Source organism: Ictalurus punctatus, chromosome 13 (genome assembly GCF_001660625.3).
Source record: "Ictalurus punctatus breed USDA103 chromosome 13, Coco_2.0, whole genome shotgun sequence".
NCBI classification, from domain to species: domain Eukaryota; kingdom Metazoa; phylum Chordata; class Actinopteri; order Siluriformes; family Ictaluridae; genus Ictalurus; species Ictalurus punctatus.
The window spans coordinates 1,224,137-1,235,689 of NC_030428.2; the positions used below are offsets into that span (position 1 = coordinate 1,224,137).

Below are 11,553 nucleotides of genomic sequence, written 5' to 3' on the forward strand. Positions count from 1 at the left end.
ACACTACAACTGACGTAACTATACATAACTATACATAACACTACAACTGACGTAACTATACATAACTATACATAACACTACAACTGATGTAACTATACATAACTATACATAACACTACAACTGACGTAACTATACATAACTATACATAACACTACAACTGACGTAACTATACATAACTATACATAACACTACAACTGACGTAACTATACATAACACTACAACTGACGTAACTATACATAACACTACAACTGACGTAACTATACATAACTATACTATATAACACTACAACTGACGTAACTATACATAACACTACAACTGACGTAACTATACATAACACTACAACTGACGTAACTATACATAACACTACAACTGACGTAACTATACATAACTATACTATATAACACTACAACTGACGTAACTATACATAACACTACAACTGACGTAACTATACATAACACTACAACTGACGTAACTATACATAACTATACTATATAACACTACAACTGACGTAACTATACATAACACTACAACTGACGTAACTATACATAACACTACAACTGACGTAACTATACATAACACTACAACTGACGTAACTATACATAACTATACATAACACTACAACTGACGTAACTATACATAACTTTACATAACACTACAACTGACGTAACTATACATAACTATACATAACACTACAACTGACGTAACTATACATAACTATACATAACACTACAACTGACGTAACTATACATAACTATACATAACACTACAACTGACGTAACTATAAATAACACTACAACTGACGTAAGTATACATAACTATACATAACACTACAACTGACGTAACTATACATAACACTACAACTGACGTAAGTATACATAACTATACATAACACTACAACTGACGTAACTATACATAACACTACAACTGACGTAACTATACATAACTATACATAACACTACAACTGACGTAACTATACATAACTATACATAACACTACAACTGACGTAACTATAAATAACACTACAACTGACGTAACTATACATAACTATACATAACACTACAACTGACGTAACTATAAATAACACTACAACTGACGTAACTATACATAACTATACATAACACTACAACTGACGTAACTATAAATAACACTACAACTGACGTAACTATACATAACACTACAACTGACGTAAGTATACATAACTATACATAACACTACAACTGACGTAACTATACATAACTATACATAACACTACAACTGACGTAACTATACATAACTATACATAACACTACAACTGACGTAACTATACATAACTATACATAACACTACAACTGACGTAACTATACATAACACTACAACTGACGTAACTATACATAACACTACAACTGACATAACTATACATAACACTACAACTGACGTAACTATACATAACTATACATAACACTACAACTGACGTAAATATACATAACTATACATAACACTACAACTGACGTAACTATACATAACACTACAACTGACATAACTATACATAACACGACAACTTTCGTAACTATACATAACACTACAACTGACATAACTATACATAACACTACAACTGACGTAACTATACATAACTATACATAACACTACAACTGACGTAAATATACATAACTATACATAACACTACAACTGACGTAACTATACATAACACTACAACTGACGTAAGTATACATAACTATACATAACACTACAACTGACTTAACTATACATAACACTACAACTGACGTAACTATACATAACTATACATAACACTACAACTGACGTAACTATACATAACACTACAACTGACGTAACTATACATAACTATACATAACACTACAACTGACGTAAATATACATAACACTACAACTGACATAACTATACATAACACGACAACGTTCGTAACTATACATAACTATACTATATAACACTACAACTGACATAACTATACATAACACGACAACGTTCGTAACTATACATAACACTACAACTGACATAACTATACATAACACTACAACTTTCGTAACTATACATAACTATACATAACACTACAACTGACGTAACTATACATAACTATACATAACACTACAACTTTCGTAACTATACATAACTATACATAACACTACAACTGACGTAACTATACATAACTATACATAACACTACAACTGACATAACTATACATAACTATACATAACACTACAACTGACATAACTATACATAACTATACATAACACTACAACTGACGTAACTATAAATAACACTACAACTGACGTAACTATACATAACACTACAACTGACGTAAGTATACATAACTATACATAACACTACAACTGACATAACTATACATAACTATACATAACACTACAACTGACGTAACTATACATAACTATACATAACACTACAACTGACATAACTATACATAACTATACATAACACTACAACTGACATAACTATACATAACTATACATAACACTACAACTGACGTAACTATAAATAACACTACAACTGACGTAACTATACATAACACTACAACTGACGTAACTATACATAACTATACATAACACTACAACTGACATAACTATACATAACTATACATAACACTACAACTGACGTAACTATACATAACTATACATAACACTACAACTGACGTAACTATACATAACACTACAACTGACGTAACTATACATAACACTACAACTGACATAACTATACATAACACTACAACTGACGTAACTATACATAACTATACATAACACTACAACTGACGTAACTATACATAACACTACAACTGACGTAACTATACATAACACTACAACTGACATAACTATACATAACACTACAACTGATGTAACTATACATAACTATACATAACACTACAACTGACGTAAATATACATAACTATACATAACACTACAACTGACGTAACTATACATAACACTACAACTGACATAACTATACATAACACGACAACTGACGTAAGTATACATAACTATACATAACACTACAACTGACGTAACTATACATAACACTACAACTGACGTAACTATACATAACTATACATAACACTACAACTGACGTAAATATACATAACTATACATAACACTACAACTGACGTAACTATACATAACACTACAACTGACATAACTATACATAACACGACAACTGACGTAAGTATACATAACTATACATAACACTACAACTGACGTAAATATACATAACTATACATAACACTACAACTGACATAACTATACATAACACTACAACTGACGTAACTATACATAACTATACATAACACTACAACTGACGTAAATATACATAACTATACATAACACTACAACTGACATAACTATACATAACACTACAACTGACGTAACTATACATAACTATACATAACACTACAACTGACGTAACTATACATAACACTACAACTGACGTAACTATACATAACACTACAACTGACGTAAGTATACATAACTATACATAACACTACAACTGACGTAACTATACATAACACTACAACTGACGTAAGTATACATAACTATACATAACACTACAACTGACGTAACTATACATAACACTACAACTGACGTAACTATACATAACTATACATAACACTACAACTGACGTAAATATACATAACACTACAACTGACATAACTATACATAACACGACAACGTTCGTAACTATACATAACTATACTATATAACACTACAACTGACATAACTATACATAACACGACAACGTTCGTAACTATACATAACACTACAACTGACATAACTATACATAACACTACAACTTTCGTAACTATACATAACTATACATAACACTACAACTGACGTAACTATACATAACTATACATAACACTACAACTTTCGTAACTATACATAACTATACATAACAATACAACTGACATAACTATACATAACTATACATAACACTACAACTGACATAACTATACATAACTTTACATAACACTACAACTGACGTAACTATACATAACTATACATAACACTACAACTGACATAACTATACATAACTATACATAACACTACAACTGACATAACTATACATAACTATACATAACACTACAACTGACGTAACTAAACATAACACTACAACTGACGTAACTATACATGACACTATAACTGACGATATTTATTATATAATTATATAATTATTTATAGATTATATAACGATACATAACGCTCTACGTTCTGTATGTACATGCTGTAACTAATGCAATGTATGTGAGCTGTGCAAATGATTTATGATTGCAAAAATATTTCTAATCCGTAGACATGGCTCTGACAAACCCATCCTTAAGAACTAGAGACCAAAATCCAGTGAACCAAGACCACGCATCTCTTCCCTTCCGGGGGAGATTCCTTCCTTGACATAGGTTGCTCTCGTGGGAACAGGAACCTCGAGCGGCAAAAAAAGAGAGAAAAAAGAAACATGACCTAGTCTAGTTCCGGAGCTCAAAATAGAACCAACCAGACTGGGTGGTGAAGAAGCTAAGCGCCCGGGTGACATCAATTAGAGACTGCTTAGCAGAGCTAAAGGGAAGACAATAGGCCGTAATTGGGGAGTAGAATGAATGTTGAATAAGATTCAGAACGGCAGAGCATGAATACGTCCTGAATGTGAATTGGATTGTGGCTGCTATTGGAAGAGGCTATTCTTAGACGTGGTGAGATGATGGTGAAGCGGTAAGTCCGGCGTTTTATTGGGAATGGGAAGGAAGGGGTTAGAATCGTCTCAGAAGCCGACTGACTTACTAATAATCCACTAGTTAAATTTTATTTATTGAAGCACAACATCTGTTTGTATATTTTTCCTCTTCACCATTGTTTACCAACGGGACGGCTGTGGTTCAGGTGGTAGAGCGGGTTCTCCACTAATCTCCACTCGAGTGTCCTTGTGCAAGACACTGAGCACAACAGTGAATGAGAATAAGTGTAAAGCGCTATATAAGTGCACACCATTGTTCGTTCCAAACTTGTCGCTTGTGCGTCTTTTCTCCGCAGTGACACACAACACACTCGGGTTTTTTTTTCTTCCAGCAAAACCCCATTTATTTAACCCCAAACGAAAGCTTCTTCAATTTCCGTCCCGTCCTTGAGGACTTCGTAGATTATAATATCCGACGTGATGAGCTGTAATGGCATACAGACCTGGCCTCTGGGTGCATTTCAGACCGTTCTCATAAACTACAAGTGAAAGCCATAAAGAGAATGACTGAACGCTTTCATAACCGTGATTATTATCCGGAGACGTGGCTTAATCGTGCAGCTCGATCGCAAAAAAACAAACAAATCAAACAAATTCCTAGCATCCGGACGGAACGACTGCTGCTACGTGCAAAAACGGACACGAAACGTCATGAAACCGCCATTCTGACTTCTATACGTTTGTTTTTTTTGAACAAACGTTTTTACATGTTTCCGTAAAAGTCGCACAATTTGTCGGACGGACACGGAATTTCCTGAAGACCATGCGAAGAAGAAAAGTACAACCCTGTTACTAACTTAGAGAGGCGAAATGCAGAACGTCAAACGTCAGACGTAAATAAAGAGGACAGAATCGACAACCCGTTTCCAGATTAGTGCAGAAAGAAGACAAGGTTGTCGTGGGTCACTGAGCAGGAAGTCGGAGACTGTCAGAGAAAAAGCAGAGGTCAGAGAACTAAAAACGCCAAGAGCCAAGGCGCGTCTGACAAGCGCTACTGAAATATACATGGGAAGTCGTCCCTCTTTGACATCTAACTCGCTCTCTCACACACACACACACACACACACACACACACACACACACACACACACACACACACATACAGAACTGGGCAACTGCAGGGGCATGGCAAGGAACTGAGGACATAAGATGATGTGTGATGAGGCAAACAGAGAACATTAACACGCACACACACACATCCAAACAAAAATATGACACACACACATCCAAACAAGAATATCACACACACACACACACACACACACACACAAATTGGTATTGTGTGTACAGTTTGTATCTGTGGCCAAAAGACATTAGGATCTATTCCAGACAGCTGAATGGAAAAGTAAACTAATAGGGTGTCTGTTAGTTGGGGTTGTGAGTGTGTGTGTGTGTGTGTGTGTGTGTGTGTGTGGTATGACAGGTAATGTTATAGCCTGATACCAAACACACACCTGTTGCCTCAGATTCACTTACATTTTAGTGCGGCTCACCTTCCACAGGAGAGGGGATGGAGAGTTCAGGAGCTGTGTGTGTGCGTGTGTGTGTAACTAACCCTCACACTCTATGGTTCTTCTAAGACTGGTCACAGATTGTACGAGAACAGTGCCACCTGCTGAACAAAACGCGATAAGAATGAAATTACAAAAGAAAAACAAAAACGAAAAACACTTTCCTTAATTTGCCGTGGAAATGTGAATACGTCCTTTTTTAGAATTGTAAAAAGGCAATATCACGCACACAAACCTTTTCTTCAGTGTACAGTGTCCCAAAATTTTAAATAAATGATGAAATCAGAAGTCTAGGTTATGCCTATAAGAGTTTGAGGTGAGCTAAAGTATAGGAACAGATTTACGTCTTAAAATCAATAACGCTTAATATTGGGTTGCATAAGCCTTCGCAGACAGACTGTTCCTCAGACTTCTGAATTCGTTCTGCTGCTCCCATCACGAGTTCATCATCAGTAAAGATCAGTGAGAATGTTCCAGAAGCAGCCATGCAAGTCCAAGCCGTGACGCTACCTCCACCATGTTTCACAGGAACGGCTCGTATGTTCTGGATCCTTTCTTTCTCCACACTTCGGTATCTGTTCATCTCAGTTCCAGAACTTTTGAGGATCATCTCTGTATTTCTTTGTGAATTCCAGTCTGTCTTTCTGATTGTTACTGCTGATGAGTGGTTTGCATCTAATGGTGGAGTGTGAGACCTTCAGCCCTGCCCTGTGGAGGTTGTTGGTGAGGTCACTGACTAATATTTTTGGTTTTCCTTCACAGCTCTCACAATGTTTCTGTCATCAACTTTTGCTTTCCTTTGCCGATTCGTTCGGTGTCTGTTCCTCAGTACACCAGGGGTTTCCTTCTTTTTCAGGCCATTCCAAATTGTTCTACTGTCTACACCCTGTGTTTACGCAATGCCTCTGATAGATTTTCCCTCTTTTCTCAGCTTCAAAATGGCTCGCTTTTCTCCCATAGACATCTCTCTGATCTTCATGTTGGTTTATCCTTTTTAAGACAAATGCAGTCTTCACAGGTGACACTGAACGCTCAAACCAAGAGTAGATGTTCAGAGATGTTTATTGTTTAAACAATCAATTACAATTAGGTTTGATTCTAACATAAGCACAGTCCGCAAGAGACAACAACGTGTGCCTATTCAATGCTTTCACTTCAAACACACTTCAAACACCATACAGTACATCAGCCTAACATTTATCACAGTACTGAATCTCACTACTTAGATATCACCATGTCATTGTTCGACCTCACCTGTGACCCGGGCTCGCACCTGCCCCACTTCCTGCTCTGTCTGCCTGGCAGGACTGCTTCGGTCACCTCAATAGTGTCCAAAACTCCTCAACAGTGCCAGATTTCTTTCGTTATTTCCTACTTCCTTGTTTTCCACTGGGAAGAAAGTGTAAAAGCCGCATTAGTGCTGAATCAGTACAGAAATGTCGTATTACACCATCCTGTGTTCATGAGCATTATCAGGAGCTGTGACCATCTCTGAAATGACCTCGTCAACTTCACATTTCTTGAGAAAGGTTTGAGGAACTTGTTAATACTGGCCCATATAGTTACTCCATTAATCAGCTCCGTTGGGGGTGCCGTGACCAAAGCCCATGCCGTGACCACGTGGCGAGCAGAACAGCATCTCAGAATGCACTGTACATCAAACTATGAGGAGGATGAGCTACAACAGCAGAAGACCACATAGGGTTCTGCTCCTGTCAGCCAAGAACAAGAATCTGAGGAAACGGACTGTGCCGGACGTGATCATCATCATCACGTTGAATCTGAAACCCCGTACAGAAATTCATGCCACTTTCAGTTGTACAAGACTTCAAGTAAAGGCACAACAATTCAGATTGGAGTGGCACACTTCTCATTTGGTTATATTCTGTACCAGCAGGGGGCAGTATCCATCCATCCATTCATCCGTCCATCTATACGGCTTATCCTAAAGGGTTGCGGGGAACCTGGAGCCTACCCCAGGAAGCATCGGGCACAAGGTGGGGTACACCCTGGATGGGGTAGGGTAGGATGGGGGCAGCAACGTTATTACTAATCCTTGTTTTGTGTTTTGTTGTTTTACCTGCTCGGATACACCTCAGGCGTACAATCCGTTAAATATCCGGTCCTGATTAGGTGTAGAGAAAAAGTCGTAAATCTCTTCACTCATGCTGATGAGGACATTTGTTTCACGTAATGATTCATTTCCCTTTATTTTCTTTTTCTTCTTAATTCTTACTAGTGATTCAGCATGTGAAACAGCATAAGCTTACAAAACTAACAAGTGATGCACCGAAACGAGCAGATGACTCATGTGTCACCCAAAGTTACATCTGAACTATGATAGATCAATAGATAGATAGATAGATCGATCGATTGATAACACCAAGGCGCTGATTTAAGCACTGAAACAAGCTCCTATGCTTTGGGGGTTTCTTCCGGGTACTCCGGTTTCCTCATGCAGTCCAAAGACAGCCGTAGTAGTCTGATTGGCATTTCCAAATTGTCCGTAGTGTGTGAATGGGTGTGTGCGATCGTGCTCTGGGATGAACTGGCACCCCGTCCAGAGCGCTCCCCCCGACTTGTGCTCCAAGTCCCGAGTCCCCTGGGATAGCCTACTGCTTCCCCGCGACCCTGTGTAGGATAAGCGGTGCAGAAAATGGATGGATGGATGTTTTTTTTATTAAAAACCCCACACAAACGAAGGAATGAGTCAACACTGGGTGGTAAAGTTCAACAAAGTTACTAAAAATGGTTTTAAAAAGCGCATGGCCATAATCCGAGCACTTTGGGTGAGCCGTAATTATATACAGCGGATGGGCACATACGTCCGTTCATTCATTTGCTTGGGTTTCAACTCCAAACCTTCCCAACCTTCAGTCTCATAAAAGGTACATTCATTATGAGCACAAGACAAGTCATCAAAAGAATTTCACAGAAATGATAAACATGTTCAAAAAGACACCATTTCTTATCACAAGAGTCATAAAACAAGTCTACAACACCAATTATGACTTCACAGGACCATTATCAAACCACTTTTTGACCTTCAGTGACCTTCACTCAGGGTAATCAAGGTAAGTGATGGTTCCAGGTGGACCTGGCGAAAGGTACGATCAGCAAGAGTCACTGGAAATGGTGTTAATGAAGGCAATTATTTCATAAAATGTTTTTATTCCCCTAGTGAGCTTTTAGGAATAATAGAAATGATTGGTCTTACTTAAAACGGGAAGAAAATGGAAAAAAGAAAGCAAGATGATGAAAGTTTCCTATGACATCATGGAGTTTCCACCATCCTTCACTCGTGGATGCCTACTTATACCTCGAACCGTTAGATGGCCAGTATAGCTGACTGAAATTGTGAAACAAGTGGAGCTAAGCTAAAATGTACTTCTATCTCGGTGAGTATACAGTCATTTTTTACATCTTTTACACATAGTTATAGCTCAGTTTCTGCAGTTCTGCTGAGAGGAAGATCTCAACCGGCAAGATCTTGCCTCTGGCTCTGGATCTATCAAACGGTTCTGGAGGCTATATTGCAATTTATAGTACTCCGTCACTCGTATCATATCATATATCCAGGGCTTGTGTATTTTCAGCCGCTCCTTTTACTTCTCTCTGGGTTGGCTGAGGTGATCGTGCTGCAGCTTGATAACCCAATGAAAAGCTAGTCCTCTTAAACCTTCTGTTCTGTCCTCCTTAGGTCTGTACCTCGCTCTGAGCACTTTGGGAAGATCCGTGCTTCCAGCGCCGTTAAAGGACATGGAGGTCATGAGAAGCCCTGAATTTCAGGACGCTGCCGAGAGCACTCTCAGCTTGATCATGAAGATACTTGGTGAAATTCCGGCCGTGCACAAATCACTGATCCACACTACGGTAAGCTCGCTACAGATCCGCGTGTTACGCTCCGGCGCTCGAGCACTATCAGATACGAACAGACTTTGCTCCTTACATCCTGTCTGAACACGCTTTAAAAAATAACTTCCCTTCCGTTTTTTTTTGGTGTTTTGTTACAGACGCTGTCTCTAGACGAGAGCGATTTGAGCACGCTGCAGTTCTTCAAGGAGTTCCTGGATTTACCAGAACCAAGTCCTCTTCAGCCCTTCTCTAACAAGTTTAAACTGGTATGTACTGACTCTATGCTTGAGCATGTTAAATTATCCTGCTGAAACAGATACACTGCCCATGGGAACACTTGCTCGAGCAAATAAGGGGCAAGTGTGTATCGTAACATATGTTGGTCTTCCCTCAACGCAATCTTTCCAGGACGTTTCCTTGGGCCAGATAGACGAGGGTCTGAAGTTGCAAGAGACCCTGCTGAAGGTGATCGGCGAGCTGGCGCACTTTAAGTTCAAGAAGCCGAAGCCGGAGGGACTCCTGTACGACCTGCGAGACGCACTGCTGCACATCCACAGGGTAAGCGACCCCTCGGCCAGATCCTAGTACCGGCGTAAAACGTCCTCTTTTCCAACTGCGAGTTTCTTCGTGCTCACTCTTTCCTTCCATTCTCCAGATGCAGCATTTGATTAAGGCGGTAAAAGGAGACGAGAAGGTATCCGAAAGCCGGCTGAAAGAGGATTTGGAGCCGAAACTAGAAAAGGAATACACGTCCCAGGTGGCAGCGCATCTGGCCCTGATCCGGCTGAGACATTTCGCCAAGGACGTCAGCCGCAGTCTCCAGAGCATGATTATCTCTCCGGAAGAACAGGGGACTCAAGATTCATAAACAAATCTGTGGAACCTTAATAACAAACTCTGTAACGAAAACGTTCTGAAGTGCATTACTACTGGCGAACACGTTTTATAGTGTATGGTTTGTTTACATGAGTTGTCTGTATCTGCGAGCGCACTGACTTAAATAACATATTTATGTATGTATTTATTTATTTATTATTTAGACCACGCCCATATCAGCGTGGACTCATGGGAATTTGATTAACTTACCGGTTTTCCTTAGTAACTTTGGCAACTTGCCATGTGATGATGATGATGTTTATGATCTACATTAGGTCATTTTTTTTTGCCTGAATGTATTTATATATCAATGTTAAACGTTTATTCCCTTCTTTTACTGCAGACTAGAATTAAATGCTGGACGTATTTATTTATTTACTACCGTTTAGGACGAATGTATCTAATATATTTTTTTCCATTCACATACAGTATGTATGTGTTTTTATTGTCACAACTACAGTACAAGACATACTACTATATTTTATTTAAGGAATATTTATTACATTACTACCGTATTTTTTTTTTTTAAACAACAACAATAAAAATAAATAAAATGTAACAAATC

The 11,553-nt window shown here is 38.4% G+C and overlaps 1 protein-coding gene across 1 annotated transcript; it reads left to right on the forward strand.

Moving 5' to 3' along the window:
- Positions 1-9,546: 9,546 nt before the first annotated feature.
- On the forward strand, positions 9,547-11,553 carry LOC108274038 (uncharacterized). Its single transcript, XM_017483820.3, has 5 exons — positions 9,547-9,655; positions 9,958-10,130; positions 10,271-10,378; positions 10,521-10,670; positions 10,768-11,553. Exons 1-5 carry the CDS (start codon positions 9,640-9,642, stop codon positions 10,978-10,980), a joined length of 660 nt encoding a protein of 219 aa, XP_017339309.1. The 5' UTR covers positions 9,547-9,639; the 3' UTR covers positions 10,981-11,553.

Bases quoted from the DNA above. Each gene is read 5' to 3' on its own strand.
- LOC108274038 (XM_017483820.3), top strand. The intron at 10,131-10,270 runs GTAAGCTCGCTA...GTTTTGTTACAG, and splicing joins AATCACTGATCCACACTACG to ACGCTGTCTCTAGACGAGAG. The intron at 10,379-10,520 runs GTATGTACTGAC...CAATCTTTCCAG, and splicing joins TCTCTAACAAGTTTAAACTG to GACGTTTCCTTGGGCCAGAT.